At 51.5% G+C, this 21,521-nt stretch overlaps 7 protein-coding genes across 7 annotated transcripts; 2 read left to right on the plus strand and 5 right to left on the minus strand.

Annotated features, from left to right (window-relative positions):
* Positions 1-573: 573 nt before the first annotated feature.
* Z517_01127 (uncharacterized protein) lies at positions 574-2,604 on the minus strand (the record flags this gene model as incomplete). The annotated part of the gene is made up of 3 exons (XM_013434089.1): positions 574-886; positions 933-1,412; positions 1,463-2,604. 3 exons carry the CDS (start codon positions 2,602-2,604, stop codon positions 574-576), a joined length of 1,935 nt encoding a protein of 644 aa, XP_013289543.1.
* Positions 2,605-3,869: 1,265 nt separating this feature from the next.
* On the plus strand, positions 3,870-5,387 carry Z517_01128 (uncharacterized protein; the record flags this gene model as incomplete). Its single annotated transcript, XM_013434090.1, has 2 exons — positions 3,870-3,972; positions 4,024-5,387. 2 exons carry the CDS (start codon positions 3,870-3,872, stop codon positions 5,385-5,387), a joined length of 1,467 nt encoding a protein of 488 aa, XP_013289544.1.
* A 242-nt stretch (positions 5,388-5,629) lies between these two features.
* On the minus strand, positions 5,630-7,825 carry Z517_01129 (uncharacterized protein; the record flags this gene model as incomplete). The annotated part of the gene is made up of 1 exon (XM_013434091.1): positions 5,630-7,825. One exon carries the CDS (start codon positions 7,823-7,825, stop codon positions 5,630-5,632), a length of 2,196 nt encoding a protein of 731 aa, XP_013289545.1.
* A 668-nt stretch (positions 7,826-8,493) lies between these two features.
* Positions 8,494-13,661, minus strand: Z517_01130 (uncharacterized protein; the record flags this gene model as incomplete). Its single annotated transcript, XM_013434092.1, has 3 exons — positions 8,494-11,964; positions 12,012-12,107; positions 12,162-13,661. The coding sequence occupies 3 exons, from the start codon at positions 13,659-13,661 to the stop codon at positions 8,494-8,496; spliced, it is 5,067 nt and encodes a 1,688-aa protein (XP_013289546.1).
* A 690-nt stretch (positions 13,662-14,351) lies between these two features.
* On the plus strand, positions 14,352-15,995 carry Z517_01131 (uncharacterized protein; the record flags this gene model as incomplete). The annotated part of the gene is made up of 1 exon (XM_013434093.1): positions 14,352-15,995. One exon carries the CDS (start codon positions 14,352-14,354, stop codon positions 15,993-15,995), a length of 1,644 nt encoding a protein of 547 aa, XP_013289547.1.
* A 1,159-nt stretch (positions 15,996-17,154) lies between these two features.
* Positions 17,155-18,289, minus strand: Z517_01132 (uncharacterized protein; the record flags this gene model as incomplete). The annotated part of the gene is made up of 4 exons (XM_013434094.1): positions 17,155-17,950; positions 18,016-18,045; positions 18,135-18,145; positions 18,224-18,289. 4 exons carry the CDS (start codon positions 18,287-18,289, stop codon positions 17,155-17,157), a joined length of 903 nt encoding a protein of 300 aa, XP_013289548.1.
* Positions 18,290-19,363: 1,074 nt separating this feature from the next.
* Positions 19,364-21,007, minus strand: Z517_01133 (uncharacterized protein; the record flags this gene model as incomplete). The annotated part of the gene is made up of 1 exon (XM_013434095.1): positions 19,364-21,007. One exon carries the CDS (start codon positions 21,005-21,007, stop codon positions 19,364-19,366), a length of 1,644 nt encoding a protein of 547 aa, XP_013289549.1.
* Between the last annotated feature and the right edge of the window lie 514 nt (positions 21,008-21,521).

Genomic DNA, 21,521 nt, shown 5'->3' on the forward strand with positions numbered 1-21,521 from the left:
CTAACATAAAAAACACGACGTCCTGGGGTGCGGGCGTGGCTGGATTCGGGGCCATATTCCATGACGTCATTCGTCCGTTACAGAGATTGGTCTACAGTATCCAGGCGTGCCAGGCAGCCAGGGTACCAGGGCATGCTGTATGTACCGTAGCTGGTGTTATATATCACCTGTCATTGCCAGCAAAGCCCAGACCGGCGCAAACAAACCGAAAAAGGACACATATTTCTTTCAATCAATTAGATTGTAGCTAACACATGCTAGCAACTGCGACATGAAAAAAGGAGAGTGCTTTGAGAGCACCATCTTCTGTAGACCAATGCAACCCTGCATGGGCTGGTAAATGTGGTTCATAGCCATGAAAATGCTCGTCTTGCTCCCATCTCCCAGCCAGGATATTCCCTCCCGAATGACCAGCATCTTCGCCTTGATACCTATATCTTGAATGCTTTTGACCCCCGGACATGTTGGCGCCACATGCATTCTATCGTCAACATTCATGCTAGAGATGTGCTATTGTCATACTTGTCTCATCCTCTTCCTGCTCGTTCTCCTTTTCAAGCCGCGGCGTTTCCTCTATGAGTTCTGGAATGCAGTAAACGCTTTGTAGGTGTATCCAATAAAGGGTAGGCTCATTTCGGCGTCTTGTTCTGGCGAGATCTGCTTGGCATGCGCACGATGCATGGCGCTGTTGTCCTCCTGAGGAATCTCGTCGATCGGGAAGTAGCTGACGTCGATGTTTGATGACAGCTTCGGTTCGAATGGTGCCCGGATTTTTCGCAATTGATCCCACACCACACCTCGGAAGAAAGGATGTTTCTTGATGGACGACGCGCCGTCGTGTGCACCTCCTTCTTTGCCCAACCGATCATTGGCATCGCAAAGGAAACTGTCCATGTCAGTATCAGAAAACAGGCCCTTGTCATCTAACATACCTTCTAATCATGTCTTCGGCATCTCGACCCAAGACCAGTTCGTCTGGGAAATATAGTGATTCACGCCAGTTGACGATCTTGCGATAGGTGTCGTGTGTGTCTTCGGCGCAGAAGGGTGGCCAACCAACCAAGCACTCAAACATAATAGCTCCCACGGACCACCAGTCGCACAGGTAAGTGTAGCCTTGACCAAGGAAAATTTCAGGAGCAATGTAATCTGGAGTTCCCACTGTCGAGTAGGCCATGTGACGACGAGACTTCCGCCAGGTATTCACCAGACCCCGGTTGCTGACCGTCAAGTTGATCTGCTCATTTAGAGCCATCGAATTTCGGTTGCCGGACTTATCGTTGGCGCCTGCTTTGAGGAGTGCCTGGTAGTACGAGTTCTCGTGCTGTTTGCGACCACCGGTAGAGAGACCAAAGTCAGTCAACTTGATATGGCCGCCTCTATCCAGCAGGATATTGTCAGGCTTGATGTCACTGAACGACGGTTAGCTTGATCCAGTAGAGTTGGGTTTGGCTGCTCTTACCGATGGAGAAAACCAAGCTTATGCACAGCCTCAATAGCCATGACAATCTCGGCCATGTAGAACCGTGTGATGTCTTCCGAGAAGATTTCGTATTTGATCAGCATAGTCATCAGATCACCACCCGGCAAGAATTCCATCAACATGTACAAGTACGTGTTGTCCTGGAATGAGGCATGCAGCTTGACCAGCCATGGATTGTCTTTGGAATCCGCCAGAATATCTCGCTCTGCCCGGACGTGCGCCAGCTGATCCTTTTTGAACATTTCCGACTTTATCAGAGACTTCAAAGCATAGATCTTCCCATCAGTCTTGCGTTGCACCAATTTGACCTCTCCAAAGGCTCCTTTGCCAATGACCTTGATGGTGGTAAAGTTCGAGGGCACTTCCCGCGTCCGAATAAAGCGCAGGAAGCGTGCCTCCTTCTGCGCGAGTGTGTTCATTTCCTTCTGTTTCTCAATCTCGCTGACGGCTGGGTTCTTGAGCAGGGCCTCCAACTCCTTGGCACGACTATTCCTATCCCTGGCTCGCTCAATATTCTCTTGGAAGAAACTGTTGACCAGTTGCTTAGCGGCCGTACCTCGCTTCAGGACATTGTCCGAGTATCTGCGTGGGTTCGGTTGTTCCTCCTCTTCAGGCTTTGGTGAGGGTCTCGGCATCGGTGGCGCCAGATGACTTTGGTAGGGATTCTGGACTTGTCTAGTTTCGCCAGCTGTCCGTGGACGCGACATGGCAGGTGATGGAGTGCGGTTGGTATTGACACGTGGTGTCGCCCCCAAGTCTTGGTTGGAGAATTGTTGAATGAGACCGCTTGTTGCATCATTGTTGTTCGCCATGTAGGGCCGCGAGTTGGTTTGATAGGCTGGTTGGGGAGATTGAAGACCACCTTGAGGCTGGTACTGATATTGCTGCTGGTACTGAGCCTGATGTGACTGAGATGGGTACTGTTGATTCAAGAAATAGCCAGCATTCGCGTTGGGGTTGGGAGACACAAGACCACTCCCATATTCCTGTTGTTGAGTGCCATAGATCGGCTGAGGGAAAGTGGATGGAGTGGTAGGATACATTCGAGCATTGGCAGCATCGTAATTATGTTGGTTGTCGAACTGAAAGTTCAGTCGAAGACGGTTGTTGTCGTGGTCCATTCTTGCAACAAATCAAGGGGTGAGTGCAAGGGGATCCAAGGGAGGGCCGCGAGGTAGCAGCTCTGTCCGAACCCGATCTCGTTGTATGTATTCCTTTGAGGCGCGGATGCTTGAACAGTCACAAGTGAGTCGACGAGAATCCCGGTACACCAAGTTGTAGGCAAACCCCCTAGATAAAGCGCAGTCGGTGTAGTGTAGTCTTTCTTTGAACTCAAATTGCGGTGACTTTGACAATTTTAGATTCTTGTTCAGGTGACCATGTAATTGAGGGCAAGATAAGCGAAGATGCAGGACCTGCACTGCACTTTATCAGAGGGAGGGACAAGAGCAGAGTGACGAGGGTATGAAAGGGAAGGAGGTGTATGTGAAATGGGTGCGGAAAAATAGGGTGCGGTGCAGCATCGAGATCGGTTACTGCAAGGTGGGAAACAGTCTACGGGCTAAGAATTAGGGGCAAGTGCCCACTGGAGGCTGCCGCTGCACTAGAGGCAAGCTTAAAGAGACTCCTGAGAGTCTTAAGCATGGACTGGGGTTACCCGTCACGCCTGGGTCCCAATTGCACAACAGGACTGACTTCATCGCCAGGCACAAACATGTGATTGGTTCTCACCCTCCTACCCTGGGCTGACAATCCCACCTAGAGGTAGGACGAGAGACCATTGCCAGGATGCCATATGGCTGCTCGCGTGGTCACACACCCTCGCTTGTAACTTTGGCTTCTATCTTTGACAGCCTCTCGGTTGGAATGGTGACCCTGACATCAGATTGCGCACAAAGCACAGTCACAAAACCAAATGATTCAGGGTGGCCGGACAAGTGAGAGACATCAAGGTCACCAATGTCTCGGGTGGAAGTCTCGCCAGCTCCATCCTGAAGAAGTGGGTTATTTTTTACGAGTCTGTACGAAGTCAGGAAGGAAGAGATGTTTCTTTGTGATCATAGCTAAAGAGGTGTGGGCGCTGTGACTTCCGGTGTTTTGGATGAGCGGTAAAGGGCTCCAGTCTGGTATGGTCGTACATACGTCGCGTTAGGCTCCCTCTAGTGCCTCTAGGGGGCCATGGGGTCGCTGGAATGAAGCGAGAAATGCTCCTACTATGAAAGTCTCATAGGAAGGTATACCGAGTCCATTCAGAGTTCCTGGTCGGATCAGCATATCCGATAAGTCAACTTTTTCTTCTGAGCAGAGCGTGCATGCGCAGGGCCTCTCTGCGCACTTGCACAATCTTGCTTTCCTCACGTTTCGCGGCTGGAGTGCCATCAAGACCATGGCCGACAATGCAAACCCTCCAAAGCCAGATGGCTTACCTGAGGGTGCCAAATATGAGGCTCCGAAACCTCCCAAACAAAATCCCGCCCTTCGCATGATGGGTCAGTCCCTTCAGTAGCCAATATCTAGCAGTCTTGCCTGACATGCAACAGGAATGCCCAACCTCCGATTGAGATTGCCTTCGCGCAATTGGATGATCTTCCTAACTATCGTTGGATCCTGGACTGCCGCCGTTGTTTACGACCGGAGGGAAAAGAAGAAAGCTCAAAAGAAATGGTGCGACTTGGTCGCTCACATCGCCCAGGAGCCTCTTCCGGCAAACCAGATGCCGCGGAAGTTGACTGTCTTCTTATCTGCTCCTCCCGGTGATGGCATAAGACCCTCGAGGCAGTATTTCAAAGACTACGTCAAGCCCGTGCTGGTCGCCGCGGCAATCGACTACGATGTAATCGAAGGTCGGAAGGAAGGCGACGTCCGATACGGAACTGCAGAACAAATACGAAGACTTCGGCGGAAAAAGGGTGAACAGCAACCCAATGCAGCAGAGCCAGAGATGGATACCGAAGCAGCGATAGATATGATCCGGGATAAGATGCAGATTGTGCCGGAACCTGGAGTTCGCGGGGATCTCGTCCTTGGAAGACACACTTGGAAGGAGTACATAAGAGGGCTGCATGAGGGCTGGCTAGGGCCAATCAACGAACCGCCAACGCCAGTTGAACCTGCGTCCGTCTTCGAAGCTGAACCCTTGTCTGCACATGTTCCCAACGAAGCTCGCACAGATGGTTCTCCGACGGCCACAGAAAACCCCGAAACATCGAAATCCGACGCCGAAAAGAAGCCAAGTGAGGCAGAAAAGAAAGAGGAGGAAAAGAAAAAGCCATATCCACCAGCAGCGTACCTCTCCATCGATAAATATCCGTCCGCTAATTTGTCGCCTAATACTCCAAGCATATTCGAACCGTCTCAGCCGATCTACCAACAACACCTCTTAGGCTTCCTCAAGACGCCTCAGAGAATATACCACTTTCTCACCCGGCGCTATTTAGCGGACCAAATAGGTCGAGAGACAGCAGCCATTGTGCTTGCCGCAAGCAGACCGTACGAACAAAACATTTCGTCGACCACATTCTCCACGGACCAGTCAGATTTGGATGCAACCCCCGTCGCCACTAAATCACCTGAATCCGATGCATCTTTGTCCTCGATATCACCGCCACCGCAGAACCAGACGATCTGGGAACAGCAATCTCTCCTCATCCAAGAGGAAGCCACGTGGCACAAGTCCGTGCGCAAGCCTCGCAAGGAGGAGGACGATGCATCCTACGAGCCCATCTGGGTCAGCGACATGGTCATCGACGAAAGGATAGGTTCTCGAATGAGAAAGTTCCAATTGGATGCAGAAGAGGAGGCGAGAGCGGAGAGGATCGGTCGGGGTGAAGAAAAGGCGAGGGTGAAGGAGGTGGTGGATTTGAGGAACGAGAAAGTCGTTATCGGCAACTTGGACGATGATTGAAAATCGCACGTTGCGAGGTCATATTGTCAAAGAACCGATCGTGTGATTTCCCCGTGGCTGCATTGGTCTTCTAGGCAGGCAGGCAGGCAAGCACCACTGTCATTCTACTCTAACTTTGTACAAAAAGGAAAATTTTAATCTGTTTGCAAAAACAAAAGAACCAAAAAACCATGCGAAGCTCTCTCTGTTTGAAACATATTTATATGGATGGTTGGTCCAAATTGGGATTCTTCCCGTACGGTCTAATGTGGTTCCACACGAACCCTTACTTCCCTCCTCCTCCTGCCCGTGCTACCCAAGTGCGCAGTTCCCGGGTGCCAATCGTGACCGTGACCATGACTGGGAACGGGACCGTCATCGACGTCCAGAAAATCTCCCCAAGGCCGCATTCCGTCCAGGACCTCAGTCTCGCGCTTCTTGAAGCGGTTGCCCTGGCGCGTGATGTACATGGGCATAGTCGCCGTCGTTGCGATGTCGACTTCTTTGGCCCCGACAACGTCGTCGTCATCGTCATGATCGTCATCACCAACGCCACCGCCGCCGCCGTCGACCTCGTCTCGATCGACGTCCCAATCGCCCCACGACTCCCACAGATCTTGCCCGTTGCCCGTTCCCGCGGCGGGATTCCTCGTGCTGGTGATGGGTTCGACGGGGTCGTATTCATGCGACTCGTAGACCAACCGAAACCGGAGTGGCGGGAGGCCAAAGTACCGCGCCAACAGGGATTTCAGGCGGTACACCGATATCGTCGTCGGGAGGAGGCGGTGGAACGGCTCCCGCGGTGGTGTTGTGGTCACGTTGTCAGTGGGGGGCATGTAAAAGAAGTGAGCGTCGACGAGGCGGGAGCCGAGCGTGCCGGGCGCATAGGCGTCAAGTTCGGACTTGGTCTGGGACGAGTCTGAAGAAAGGTGCGCCGCTGACCGTTGCTGTTGGACGTACTGGACGAGAATGTCTTCGCGGTCGTACTTTTCGCACAGGCTGGAGTAGAGTGGGTAGGTTTTGCGAGCCAGCTCGACGACCTCCTGAGGCGAAAGGCTTGATGGCGTTTCAGACACTTCTTCGCCTGACAGTGGCTTCTGAGCCGTATTTCCTTGCAGAAACGGTCGCAGTTCCTTCTCCGCGACGGAGAGGTAGTAGATCTCGCCTTCTTCCCTGTCCCGCGGCGTGATGGTCGTGTAGTTCAGGGACTTTAGATTGGGGATCCGTGCCAGTGTCAGGTAGTACGATGTCGAATCAGAATTCCTGCTTTGAACCTGCTGTTGTTGCCGAGAGCCAGATGATGGCTCTGACGATTCGTCTGATGGCCCGGACGGTTCGTACAACGGGTTCCGCGAGATACGCAGAGAGGCGAGATTGGGGAATACCTGTGGAAGGCTGTTGACGAAGGCGTAGTCTCGGATCCTGTTATTGGCCAGATTCAAGGTCTCGAGATTCGGGATTCCAGACGACCCAGTGGAAGCATGGGCGTCTAAGCCCAGTCTAGAGATGATGTTTCCCTGGAATGACAGGGTCTTGAGGTTCGGGAACAGAGTCAACAGGACGGGCACATGCGACAGATCCACATAGCGGTTCCCGTCGAGGATTAAGGTCGTCAAAGTAGGACATTGGGATGTTCCTGTGGCGTCGTTTATCTCAAAGGACTCCAGCTCGTTCAGAGATAGTGATAACCTCTTCAGGGATGGAAAGGCACACTTCCCCTTGGGAAAGAGAATACTGATAATCTGCGCTGGGGTGAGCAGACACTCGTTGAGATGTAACTCCTCGACGTTCTGAAACGGATGCGGTTCCTGGAAACAGTCGGCTCCAAAGTCCCTCAAGCGCAGCCCACCGGCTTTCAAGATCTTCAATTTCCTGAACGGGACGCACATGTCGACAACGTCTTGCCAGGTTTCAATAACGTTCCAACCTACGTCCAGTTCGACGATGTTGGGACACGTGCGTTCGAGTTCGAGCTGGGCATCTCGAATGTGCTGAGTGGAAGCACCACGCCCGGCGACGCCTGACACCACCAACTCGTCGACCAGGACAATCTTGAGATCGGCGAGGACCGACAACTGCTTCTGGATTCGCTCGAACCCGACCTCTTCCACCACCTTCCCGGATATCTCAATGACTTCGTCCTGGATGTGGCTGGTAAAGGCATCCCCACCCATTTTGTTGACAGGTGCATATTTGAACCGAACCGCTTCGAGAAGCGTCCGCTCGGGATCTGGATTGCGGGAAGGTCTGACGAAGGAGGCAGCTGTTGGTGATGACGATAGACATTGGAAGATCTGTTGACCTTCGTGTTGTCCGTTGTGTTTCCCACGACTGGGGTCATCCCACTCGATTCCCAGCCATTCGCCTTTCGTGTTGGAAAGGGGTCCATGATACCGCACGGTACACAGCGCACCTCCGTAGCTGCGACGTTGACCAACATAAACTTCATTGCCGGCCATTGTGTCAATCGTTGGTTACCTTTGCGACGCGCCCAGAAGTATTGCCTTGACAAGCATCATGCAAACGACAACCTGTACCAATAATCAGTAACACCTTTTTGGCAGAAAAGTGAGCTTCGAATGCCCACTGAAGAAGTACACTCCAGATCCGAGAGTTCTTCTCAGAGGTTGCCAAGATGCTGTCTGAGCGGATTGTTAAGATACTAGGAATTCCAGGGGAGGAGGGAGGCTGGGAGTTGACGAGGTCAAGGCTGAAGGAGGAATTACGATACCTAAACTGGGTTTAGCGTGAAATGGATTAGGCTACAGCGCCCAATGTAGTAATGACGAGGCTGAGGCGATCACAGAAGCATTTCCGCTGTCCATTATAGACGGTATGTATTCAACATCAGACTATCACTCCAGCTGATATGTTTGACTCTCTTCGCAATCCTCCTCATTTGTATCTATTCCCGGCCGACTACCATTTTCACGAGGTAATTCGGCCACAAGGTCTCATCCAGACCCAAAGAGGCCATGGTCCGTCACAGTACTTCTTATCCAACCCGTTGTAATGTGGCTTCGATTTTCCAAGGATCTCCTCCTTGATAATCCAAAGTCGAATTGAGCCAGTATCGGGATGACAATCCCAGTTGCCCTGATCTTTTGTCATCGGCATTGCCGTGCGTTCAGTATACACCAAAATCCGTAGGGTCGAAATCTGCATCCATGTCCATATCAATGTCTTCGTATAGATGAACGTTCTCTTTGTCCAAGTCAATTCCACAGCCATCGCCGGCGAGCTCATCCAAGACATTCCGCAAGACGGGTCGCTTATCCAAAAGCTTCCGCAGGCCGCCCTCAGGCCCGCCAACCAGTGTAGTGCCTCTCACAACCTTGTCCGGCTTCCTAAGGGGGTGTCGTTTCTGCTTCTTCTCTGAGCCTGTATAGCTGTGGCCCTGTCCGCTCGTCTGTAGGATCGATCTTTTCTGTTTCTTTGCTGACGATGATAAAGGTGAACTCCTCGTTTCCTCTGCACTGGATTTTTGTGTAGGATCGTTGTTGGTCTGAGTGATCGCACTCTCAAAGCAATGCATCTCATCGGCTTCACCTGGTAGCTCCAGTATCCAGCCTCTTTCCTCCATAATCCTTGTCAGCCCTTCCAAGATAGGTACACCACTCCCTCCCAAAGTGCTCCTGCTGCCTACAAGCAACAACTTACTCCTCGCCCTTGTGACTGCAACATTCACCCGTCGCCAATCTTTGAGCAGTTCACCGACATGATTATTGTCGTTACTCCGCACGCAACTCAATATCACGACCTCCTTGTCTCGCCCTTGATATTTATCTGCGGTATGCATCTCTACCTCGCTGGACGCGACAGAGCCGGCGAAGGCTCTCACGTCGGTTCTCAGGAGTGCCAGTTGAGAACGGTAGAACGTGATTACGCCGATGGAGCTGGGCGCAACGCCGGAGTGAATTAAGGTGGTGACCAGCTGTGCCGTAAGGATCGATTCGATTCTGTTGGTGATCCGGGCACCTGCCACGGTTTCTCGTGCTGAATTCCGGGGTCTGATGGTGTCAGTATTGAGGAAGAGGCAGCGAGAGGAAGGGGAGAGCGCGCATCGGAGCCAGCAGCTGGAGCTGACGAGGCAGACAGTTTGTGTACAATGATTGCTGGCCTGAGCTAAGGAAGACGCGGTAAAATGATGTGCAGCCAACCCGCCGTCAAGATCTGGGATTTCAAGCATTCGTTTGGCAACGACTTCATTGCCACATTTGATTCGACCCGAATAGACAAGTTCCTTAGACAGGAGCATAATGTCCTCCGCCATTCGGTATTGGTGTTCCAAGTTGACCACGGAATCTGGTTGCGCATCAGATAACAGTTTAAACAGGCTCACATCTAGACCGCCCTCCAAAGCCTGTTTATTCTGGACCAGAGGCGGTAGTTGATAGTGGTCACCCACGAGGATAAAGGTTTTGGCCATGCGGATCGGTCCCAAGCACACTGGCAACGTGATCTGAGAGGCTTCGTCGACAATGCAGAAGTCGAATGTCCGCGCATTGAAGATCCCGTTGTTGACACCAAGGCAAGTGGTTGCCACGACTTTACTTTCGTGCCACGAGACGTGGAGCTCTTCAGTCGTGCGTTTGGGAATTCCTGAAATGTCGGCGAACGATTGCACCTCGGGATGCACTTTGTTGACTGCTCCAATACGTAGGACGGGGATGTTATCGTCCTTGATTTTCAACAGGATGTTGTCCACAGCGGTGTGTGTGTACGATGCAAGTAGCACCGACTTGCCTTGCGAAACAAGGGCACGGATGATGTGAGCAATGGTTGTGGTTTTCCCCGTGCCTGGCATACCGAGGACGAGGGCATAATCTTTGGCACTCATCACCTTCTCAATGGCTCGTTGCTGATCGACATTGAGATTCTGTTGTGAGGCTGGTCCAGATAGTGAGTAGGCGGTGGAAGTGACCTTGAACTCTGGACGCTTATTCTCAATGATCAACTGCCGAAGCTCTCGTGCTCGCCAGAGATCTTTTTCCATCATTCGAAGGATGTTGTTCCGTGCCGTAGCCATCCCATTCGCAAACTCATCCTTATCAATCCGATAGAGGATGGGCTCATCCTGTTGTGAAGAGTGTGAGTTACCATTGTCAGCCACATCGACATGACCAGAGAATACTTGGTTGGTCACAGGATCGAAGCCTTCCAGTCTTCTTTTTGCACGTTCGAGTCTCCGGTCAACCACTACCACGACCCTAGTAGGCTGTACATTCGTGACGAAACTGGCTGCAAAATTGAAATGTCCCTTTTCGTCCGATATCACAATTGGTTCTCCGGTGGTAATCTGTGAATCTCTAAACGAGAAGCCAGGACGAGGCAAATGTTTGACAAAGGTATACTCGAATCTGTTGATTTTGGAGCTTTCCGTATTTTCAAGTGCCGACCCAGGTTGAATAACCACTTCTGAGAAGCAACGCCCAAGTGCCTCTCGCTCTGAACTCAACATGGTCCAAAGCTCGCGGCGGAATTTCATGCTGTCGCGCTCTTCCTTCGTGAGCAGATCGTCCCATTTCTTGAAGAAGGACTGATGAGCCGGCGACAAGTGATCGACAATTTCGTTGAACTTCTCCCCCAGGCCGCTGGTCTCCGCAGTGCCATTTTCGGACAACTTGTGGTACGTGAAGCAAGCTGCCTTTGAATAGCAGCTTTTGCAAAGGTGTTGTTTCTTGATCATGGGTGGCAAGGCTAACTTGTCGTGAACATAGCACGCCAATTCGTTTCGCTGAATGATCATGTGGCGTATCTCGTTTCTGATGCCTTCAACCCTATAAGTTTTGGAACTTTCCATATAGTAGAGCATGCCACATGTTACAGCAATGTCGTATCTGTCCGACAAGAGCAGCGTGTAAAGCGCTGTTTGGACACGGTGCTGCTCGACATTGTCCTTCTTACCGGTTTTCAGCTCGAAGGGTACCAGCAGAGTCCTCGTGGATTGTTCATTGGGCAATTTCATCTGTGCCTGCACTGTAGCGTCGATATTACCTTTGAGTCCGTACATGGGAGACCAGATATGTTCTTCGAGTTCGAGCAACTTGTTAATGGTAGTGGGAACGAGAAGACCGTTGCGGTCACGGATGAGAGCATCTGTTGACAAAGTATCACCAACAAAGACACTCGCCCATGCCATCAGTTCTGGCGTTTTCCCCAAAAGGTATTCCGTTGCTTCCTGTACTCGAACACCGATTTCGTATAGCGACTCGATGTAAGATGGAAGAGTCTTGTCGATGATCTCTCTGAAGGATTGTATATCCCATCTGTTTATCCGCAAAGCATGTCCGAAGACTTCATGCAGGATGTGACCGTAAACCTGAGGCTGACTGGCTGCGCTGGTGGCCTTTACCCTGTCTTGCAGCACGGCACGACGCATACAAGTGAACGAATCTCCGACAACAGTCGAGGAAATGAGGTGGTCAGGATGGATAATAACCATATTCTCAGCGTCATTGACCACGCATTGACCTGTGCGATCAAACTTGCCAATCACATGAACATAAGACCCCTTGGTACATCTGGTATCGTACCAGGATTCTCGTAACAAGATGATATAGCACATGTTGGACCTCTCATCTTTGACTGAAAGCATCTGGGTCCCGTCAGTACTTCGAGATTGGCCAGGGGAACGAGGCATACTTTTTCTGGTCTTTTACGGCCAGGTTTGTATTCGTATTCACTCTCAAGGACTTCCACAACGAGGTAACGTTTGATGGCTCGATTGTCAATTGATGTCTATTTATTCTATCAGCATGCGCGTCATCAACTTGAAGTCTATCAAGAACGTACATGATCCTTGGATGTGACTGGTGTCCTGCTTTTTTCATAAGTCGCATTTGCAATGTCCTCCCAAAGCTCATCATCGTCATCAAATACGTCTTCGAATTCGTCAAGTGTTTCAAGGTGCCTGGTTTGTGGTTTGGGTGCCGTCGCCTTCGGAAAGCCTGGTGGATTGGTCACCACTGTCTGTGACTGTGAATCATACTTTGCAGCAAGATCAAGCATCTCATTCATTAATTCTTCGTCGTCGTCATCCTCGTCATTAAATTCGTCAAATCCTGCAGTTACAGCCTCCGGATGCAATGGCTCCTGGTTCCTGTTAGGCTGCCTCTCATCTTGGTCCCGAGAACCATCCAGTTGGAGGGTTCTGCCTTCATCGTGACAATAAGAACGAGACCGCGTACTCGACCCGTTGCCATTGCGATCTGGTTCAATGTGACTTATTTGGGTCTTCGCCTCGGCTTGTCCAAGGGCCCGTTCAGCACTTTCGAAAGCTTCAACATCGAGACCATCGTCGCTGAATTCAAATGATGACGATGCTTCAGACGCGGATATAGATTTCTTCGGTTGAGCTACTTGGGAGGCGTGAGGTGCGTCTGGACCACTGGATCTGGGTCTGGTTCCGTTCGGCCGTTTGCTTGGCGATACAAATGCCTGCGAGCGCCTGTCTGGTAGTGGAGAGGAGCTTGAGGGGTCTTCCGCTGCGTCAACCTTCCTTGTCAAGCTTTCCTGAATTCTGTCGAGCAGAAGGCCAACTCGAGTATTATTGGAAAGGTCACGGCGAAGAATCTCCTTGCGGGAAGCGGCAAATAGTTCTTTGGTGCGGCTATGGTGCTGGGTCGTCTCTACCCTTCTGCGCTTCGATTTTGATGTAGGCCATTCGACCCCACAGCTGTGTGTTCGCCTCAAGCTGCTGTCCTTACTGGCGGTGCTCGGTGTTTGAGGGGACGAAGGAAGCAAATGTCCGTATGCCGGCAAGCTAGGTTCTTTCCCATCTTTCTTCAACCCGTTGGCGGTTGTGTATCTGTTCCATAGATCCTGAGTAGGATCATTGTTGGGAGTGCGGAGGGACTTGTTCAGGATGTCAAGATTCAAGGCATCCCTGTGCGCAGAGACTTGTTGCGAGGAGACGGGTGAGGAACTATGAGCGCGTTTCCTGCTCCTTTGTGTGGCACCTGCGGCTGCTGAGGCGTCTGAGCTATCCGGATGTGTCTGCCAGAGAACGTGATCTTTGGGTGTCCCTTCTGGCGGAGGGCAATTGTATGCATCCTCGGTGTTTGCAATGAGGTCTTCGATCGGGATGCGCGCTGCGGGTGTATGGGGAACTCTAGGCTCAATCATCTGGTCCTGGCGTGTACAGCCACGGTGGTCCGAACTGGGTTTTGTGGCAGCATTTTGATCCTGTTTGTTCTCCTTGTCTTCGTCTCCAGCCAGCAGTCTTTCGTCGAACGCGAAAGCTTTGAGCTTTCTCCTAGGTTGCGATGAAACGCCCAAGAGGGCGGAGGGCATTATGTTAGGCGAACTGATGTCTTCGTGTTAGTCATGGACTGCGATGAGGGAAGGAGGGAAGGATTTGAAGTTCGTCAATGTTGTGGTGGAGCATGGTGGAAGGTTGACCACAACCTGAACAACCCACACAAACGGCCCAAAGTCGCGTCCAACTTCAAGCGGGAAGCGCGTCGAGACTAAAGAGTCGAGAGGCGCGCGCACGTGATCGGCTGTACGATGATGTCATATCGCAGTCTCTACCTACTAACTTAAGAAAAGCACAGCCTCAAGGCTCAGGGGATATTCAAACCACGTCCCGGCCCCCCACACCATATCTCCTGGTCAGCTCAGGCAAACTCTGCGACAAGACCCTCAAACACCTCTCTCTGTCTTATATCTTGTGCATGCGCTCACAGAAGAGAAGTGCCCCGACCTTTCTCCGCCTTGGACGCCTGTGTAGAGGGCCGCCGTCATGACTCGATCGTGCCTGGTTCGAATCTTCGAGATCTGCAACTTCCAAAACCAACCCGGGCGCACGGATTCCACAGCCTTACCCAGATGACCAAGCACCATGTGAAGTCTGGATGCTGTGCGTCTGAATCTCTTGTTTTTGCAATCAAAGACCCTGAAACAAACAGCTTGCAACTTCGACCCTGACCAACTCGCAATCACTTGGTTCCTTCGGGTGCCAGTCCGTTTGATCGTGCAACGATGGCCACTTCAGCACCCCATTCCCCTGCCCATCGGGATGGCAATTCTTACTTCGATATCTCACCCGATCGACCATCGCCTTCCAAACTACTCCGTATCCATCAGTTAAATATGGACAGAGCATCATCCCTCCCGCCACGACGACTTTCTTCACCCGCGAAGAGAGTTCCACAAATTCGGCCCCGCTTGAATCAGTATTTCACGCTGGATCACGCCGTCTCACTCTTCAAATCGTCCAAGAATATCATCATCTTGACGGGCGCTGGTATTTCCACTTCCCTGGGAGTACCGGATTTTCGTTCTGCTAATGGTGTTTACAACCTGCTCGTTGATTCGGTCTATCACGATCCACAGGAATTGTTCCACATCGACAATTTCAAGGCTGACCCGGAAGAGTTTTTCAGACAGGCTGCAAAAGTGTTTCCGAAGATGCAAGGTCTCGTGCCCGCTGAAGGCGGTGTCACTTCAAGCAAGTCAAGCCACGATACTTCGATCCCTCTGATTCCAAAATACAGTTTAACCCACGCCTTTATCTCTATGTTACAGTCGAAGGGGAAGCTTCTGACAAATTACACTCAAAACATTGATGGTCTAGAGGTTGCCGCAGGTGTATCTCCCTCGAAACTGATCCAGTGTCATGGCACCCTAGCAACCGCCACCTGCATGAGCTGTGGAAAACGAACAACCGCCAGGAAATACATGCCTGTTGTGCGGGCAGGAGGAGTACCCTATTGTAAATGCACCCTGGTCGATGGAGGTCCCAAACCGAGAACTAGCAGCAAGGGCCGAGGACGCAGCGGCAAAAGGAAACGCAAGCGGGACGAATTCGAAGAAACAGACTCGGAAGACTCGGCGGCGAAGAGAGATTTTCCGAAAGGCCTTCTCAAACCAGACATGACCTTCTTTGGCGAGGACATTGCAGATTCTTATGCTCCTCGACTGAACATTGACAAATGCAAGGTAGACTTGCTCGTTATTGTCGGCACGTCTCTGAAAGTCGAGCCTGTGAATGAAATGCTCCTCAATATTCCTCCAACGGTGCCACAGATCTGGATAAGTAAAGACAGGTGCCAGCGTGAAGGGGTCAAAGTTGATATTGAACTTCTGGGCGAATGTGACCTGGTATTGGAAGAAATTGCTCGCCGAGCAGGATGGGAAGATGCGTTGAACGAGAGACTATGGTCTAGAGAAAAGTCCTTGAACGCAAAGGATCAGTCTACGAAGAAACTCAATTCCAACAAATCGCAAGCTAAATATGAACCCAGAAACGGCAATCCATCACCGGTGAAAAAAGAAGGATCCCTTCAAATACGGCCAAAAACAAACGAAACAGCTGGCCCCACGACTACGTCCGCCAGGAACATTGTTATCAAAGTCAATGACGAGGAGATGGCCCCGTCTGCAGAGACTAATGCGGAGCACAAACAGAGACAAGTACCTAAGGGAAATGGCAATGGTACCGGTAACGGTAACGTCGACGTCGGAGTTGACGCAGACAAGCGCAAACCGGGATGCAGCAATGCCACTGCGCAAGACCGCAACCTGGAACCCGAAAAGAAAATACAACCTCATTCACCTTCAAAAGTCATTGTCGAGCTCGAAGAAGGTACCAGGTCGAGATGGTATATCAGACGCGCCAAGTGAATTTGGGAGCGGGTTGTCTGGCTGGCCGGAACGAACCCGACCTGGGGGAGCGTCGCTGCGCATGTCTTGGACATCATGTGGAGTTATGAGCATAAGCATGGACTTGGGCAATGGCATGGACATAGGAATGGGCTTTGGCGTTTGGCGTTGGAATATCGTGTGTGCGAGCGTGGACGAAGCATCGAGTCGTGCACATCCCGGTTATCAAGTTTGATGACGTTCTTTTTTTCCATAGTCTCTACGGCTTTGACTCAACGACTTCCGAGAGAAAACTTGGTCCTGGCTGAATACACACATACATACATTCTCTATTGAGGAAGTACAGAGTCCTGTTGCCCCATCGAATCCTATGTCCGTATTCTCTTGCATTCGCCGTGCATTTCGCAAAGGAGGACCGCAACCCGGCTCGGCAGAGCAAATCGACGAGAACATTCGGTGCGTGAGGAACTTGACTTGTACATTTTAACGGAGATCCAAGCATAGAGAGAGAGAGAGAGAGAGAGAGAGACAGAGAGAGAGAGAGACAGAGAGAGAGAGAGACAGAGAGAGAGAGAGACAGAGAGAGAGAGAGACAGAGAGAGAGAGAGACAGAGAGAGATAAGATACAGTAGGACAGGAAGAGACAGGACCAGGCAGGACAGGATACCATTGATGTAATCGCACTCAATTGTCCCTCTCCTCTCCCTTTACCATCTCTCTAACGCTCTATCTTTCAATACTTATTTGAATACTTCCACACAAAGCAATACAAGCCAGGCAAGTCTCGCAAGTCTTCCTTTCCTTCCCAGGATCCCAAAATATTTCCAAGAAAGGAGGAAACAAACCCCACAGCTGTCGTAGACTGGATTTGTAGTGGAAGTTGACGGGCCGCAAAACCGAGACATCGCGGTGGTTTTTGATCTAGTGGCCAGGAAAATAGTCTTCAAAAAAAGCCATTCCTCCCTCCCTGCGTTCTATGTGGCGAGATCTTTTCCCTTTCATGTTGTCCGGTTCTGGAATCCAAGACCTTCATCAACGTCTCCAGACTCAACTCCGGCGCCTTAGATGAAGGAGAACCGAGTCGGTATTCTTCTATTCTTCACCGACGCTCACGCACGCACACAACACCCCCAATCTCCTTCTCTCTCCTCCCTCTCTCACCACTCACTCGGCCGATGATTTAAGCGCCCATCTTTCGGAACCAGTCCATCACACCGGTGTACACAACAAGCAAGACTCCGCCACCAGGTCCCAGTCTCAGAACCTTGGGCAAGAAACCCTTGTACAGCGCCGCACCACCTTCCTCCTTCATGATCGTTCCCAGACCAGGCCAGGCCCAGTTATACTTGGGCACCTGTCCATTGACCTTGGGCGAGTTCTGGATACGCGACTTGACCACGTCCATGGGAGTGTTGAGGATCGTACCGACAGTGCCACCGATCGTGCCAGAAATGAAGTCATTTAGCATCGCCTTTCCGCGTTCGGCCTTGTCGACTTTGGGCATGAGCGATTTGACTTGGAAGATGCAGCCGAAATACCCGGCGTTCCAGAGGATGTGTCGCCAAAGAGTTGATTCCAATCCGTTGTAGAGGGCCAAGGGTCCCTCGGCTTTCACGGTCTTGACAACGCAGTCCACTATTCCGTTATACTTCCCGGCAGATGCACGATCTTGTAATCTGATCTTGACCAGTTCGAAAGGGACCACGACAAATGCCTCCGTAGCGCCAGCGGTTGCGCCGGTCAGGATAGCGAGCGGCTGGGTGGCCTTTTCAACGCCGAAGAGGTTGCGGTAGAAAATACCCCAGGAGTCGTTCGCGGCGAACTTCGTTGCTCGCTTGGGAGCCTCCATCATGATGGGCGCGCCAATGCCACGATATAGCCGAGAGGGACCTTCGTTCTTGACAATCTTACGCAGGCAGTCGAACATGCCGGTGTAGTAGTCTTGGCCGGGGACGGGCGTTCTGCCCTGAAGTTGTCTGTAGGCTCAGCGGGAAATGGTTAGCTGGGTGTTGCTTTGCGCCATCTGGTGATATGTACGTACACTCTTGTCTTGACCACATCCAACGGGTACCTGCATGAAGGCAGTCAGCAAAAGGTCGGAACTGCCTTGTCTCGCCACAGCTTCGGCGTCCGTGTACAGTATGCGAGACCAAAACTCACATTATGAGGATCTAGCACGCTTTGATTAGTGAGAGCTCTAGGAAAGATGCATGCCTCAATTCTTGTGGTCTCTTTGGTTCCGAACTCACCTCTGAGACACCGGCGATGGCTCCAGCACCGATCTGGTAGCCGAAGCCCAAAGGCTTTTCCGTCATCTTGCTTATAAGTTACGGTGTGTGCGGTATCCGGTCTTCGAGATGCGTGCGGTCAAAGGGCGTGAGTGGAGGTTGGCGCAAGCGGAGTAGAGAGACACAACGACCCAAAGGCGAGGAGTGAAGAGTACGCGACAGTACAGAGACAGAGATTGGGCTAAAGTAGCACCGTGATGGACAGATGTCTGCTCTTGAAGAGGATTTCAAAGAGCACAAAGAGCACCAAGTACTCTAGGTTAAATCGTGAGGAAATGTTTTTGGGCGCAGGGGAGGGTCAACTCCGACTTTGGAGACTTTTGGCCAAGGAAGAGTGGTTGGTCGTCTGCTCCGGCCAGTTGGAGAAGCGGGAGAATCAGGGGAAGAGGTTCGTGAATAGCCCCCGACAACGGCCCCTTCTCGCTAGAGCATGCCGGGTCTCGGATAAGCAATCGGTCACGATGCGGATCGTTAACCTCTGCGATCTGAATGGCAGACCAAAGACACAGCTCATGCACCGAACCATGAATGATCAAAGTGACTAGGGCGTGACGGACACAACCCCTTTGATTCAAGAGTATTACTAGTATCATGCATTCCCTCCCTACCCACCAAGTCATGATCCATGCTATCAGATCACGGCGTGCATGTTCTGTGTCTACCTACAATACATGTCCTGTTCCAGGCCTGGCTCTGCCTGCTGCCCTTGACTTGGAACCAAATGCCTCAAATGTGCGCCGAGTGACAAATGAAAAGATGAAATGTCAGAACCAAGGGGTATCCAGGCAAACAAAAGACAAAAATCAGCTCGAATGGACCCAACCACAAATCCCATCCGGCAAGTACATGAAAGATCGCATCCCAAGGATTGGCGAAGGTACTTGATGGGAGAAAAAAAAAAGAGATAACAAGAGCCTCAGGCTCAAATCCATCAGCTCGCAGAATGTCTCCGCCCTCATATGTTTCTCCGGTACCAATGCTGGCTGGTATGTTCAACCTCTGACGCCTGCGCTGAAGGTCATCACTGTCGGCGTCGTGTTTGTCGCGCACACTCTTGCTGAGGTGGCATTCGACTCTAGGCATCATCACGCGACACTTTCATCAATTCATGTCCATGAACTCATCTTCTTCTTTGAAGCTGATGCCTGTATGTCCGGCGCTGTGCCAGTATTGTGTTTGGCCGGCTCCGTTACTGCCACTATTTGTGCCACTGCCGCCACTATGAAAGCCCGGGCTGAGTTCGAAATTGCTTTGAGGACTGAGACTGGGGTTATTCAGGACCCGTTCGCCCGCGACGTTCGTGTGTCGTGGGACCCGTAGCCCAGTGCCATCTGTCCTGGAGTAAGAAAATGTGCTGGAATCATTTTTCTCCATGGCATCCATGACTTCAGAGCGCATGCGCTTGTCATCTTCTGTGACTTGGAAAGGCCATTGGCCGCCTATTGACTGGATGTATTGGAGTAGTTCGTCTTCCTGCTGGTATTTTTGATGCAGCGCCCACATGAGGTCTCGAGTCCACGCAACCGCTCCATTGAGGATGTCACCCTTGTTAGGGCCTTTTTCCTTCTCCTCAATCGGTAGTCCAATTGTGATGTTCCCTGCAGTGCTGGCAGCGCGACGACCGGCAGCACCTGCGAGTAATGATGTGGCGGCATTGTTGGCATTTGGCGGACTCATGCTCGCAGCGCCGGTAGTTGGCGAGAGTGGCCCAGTACTCTGTAACTGCTTCTTGACCTTGTCATCCTCCAGGCGGTGTTGTGGCACCAAGTGGGACAAGTCGTGGATGCGTTCGTTGATGTTGTCTCGCCGTCGCCGTTCAACGGCATTGTGCGACGCACGCCTCCTTCGCTTCTTAGCCTCTGCAGTCTCTGTATTGCTGGTACTAAGACCGCCATCGACCTTTGCCGGTAGTGAGGCATGATGACCAGTCCCAAGAGTCTCAGAAATGCCAGCATGATGAATGCCATTGCCTGGAGATGACAACGGCGAATCTAGGTATGAATGGAAGCTCCCAGGCGTGCTGTCGTATTGTCCCGACAAGGTCTTGGAGTGTCGATTTTGGACGTTCGGGGCGCGGATGGGACGACCATTGGCAAGATTTCCCGATTCTGGAGTTCCGATCTGTAGTCCTGCCATCCCTGCCGTACGTGGAGTCAACGGGGTTCGCTGATCGGACGATTTCCGATTTGCCGCCTGCATACTGGGACGCTTTCCAAACTGGGAACCTTGATGAGGCGACATATGAGTCGGGAGGGAACCCATGGGCCTGAATTGGTTATAGTCAAAGTTTCCAAGGAATGGGCTCTGAATGGGAGGCCCGTCCGGAGTACTAGAATAGACATTGGGTATTTGGTTCTGCTGGTCCATTTGGACTGCACCTGAATTTCTGTTATTGCTGTTGGTAGGATTTGCCATGGTGAAATCATCAAACATGCCTTGACCATTGTTGTTTCCGAAGTCGAGGGACTCTAATAACTCGTTATCAGTGTAAGCGGGTCCCACCCCGACGCCGTAACTGGACGAGATGGGATTTCCACCATAGTTGTATGGCATGCTACCATAGTTGGTAGTGGGCATGGAGAGCTCGGAGGGGTCAATGCTCCCGCCATCCTGTTGGTTGTTGAACTGGTTGCCATAACCCTGAGAGTTGCCATAGTTCGCCGACGACATGAATCGGTTAGGGTTATTACCGAAGTCGTCGGGCTCGCTCTTGATGTAGGGCATACCGGCTGAAGAATGTGTCATGATCCAAAACAAAGGAAAAATTGAGAAGTAGGTGGTCGGAATAAGGTGGCAATAAGAATAGAGGAAGTTCAGCTCGCGTGCTTTGACCCAGATGTCACTCAGCAGCGAACAAAAGAAACCAGGTGGCTATCAAGCGGATATAGCCATGGGGTTTGCTGACCAGGTGAATGAGGAAAGGTGAAGCACGGCTATCGAGGGTAACTCCGTCCTAGTGATACCGAGAGTGAATGGACTTGGGTTGTCACCGTCAAGCAGTGACCATCCGTGCCGAAAACTTCCCTGTCGCAACGTGGACGAGGCTGACGGCAGTATGCGCTGTCAGCAATGAATCACACCGTCCGGCCTTATTCCGTCGTGTTTTCCTAGGTGATATTCGCTATTCTGTGTAGCGTGCGTCTGAAGCGAGAAAAAGACCGTCCCAATTCGAACAGCAGCAGACAGATCAAGGGGTGTTCTCCGACGGCGTGAGTCTTTTTGGCTCTAAAGGCTGACCCAAATCGCCGATACCACCTCT

Source organism: Fonsecaea pedrosoi (genome assembly GCF_000835455.1).
Source record: "Fonsecaea pedrosoi CBS 271.37 unplaced genomic scaffold supercont1.1, whole genome shotgun sequence".
NCBI lineage: Eukaryota > Fungi > Ascomycota > Eurotiomycetes > Chaetothyriales > Herpotrichiellaceae > Fonsecaea > Fonsecaea pedrosoi.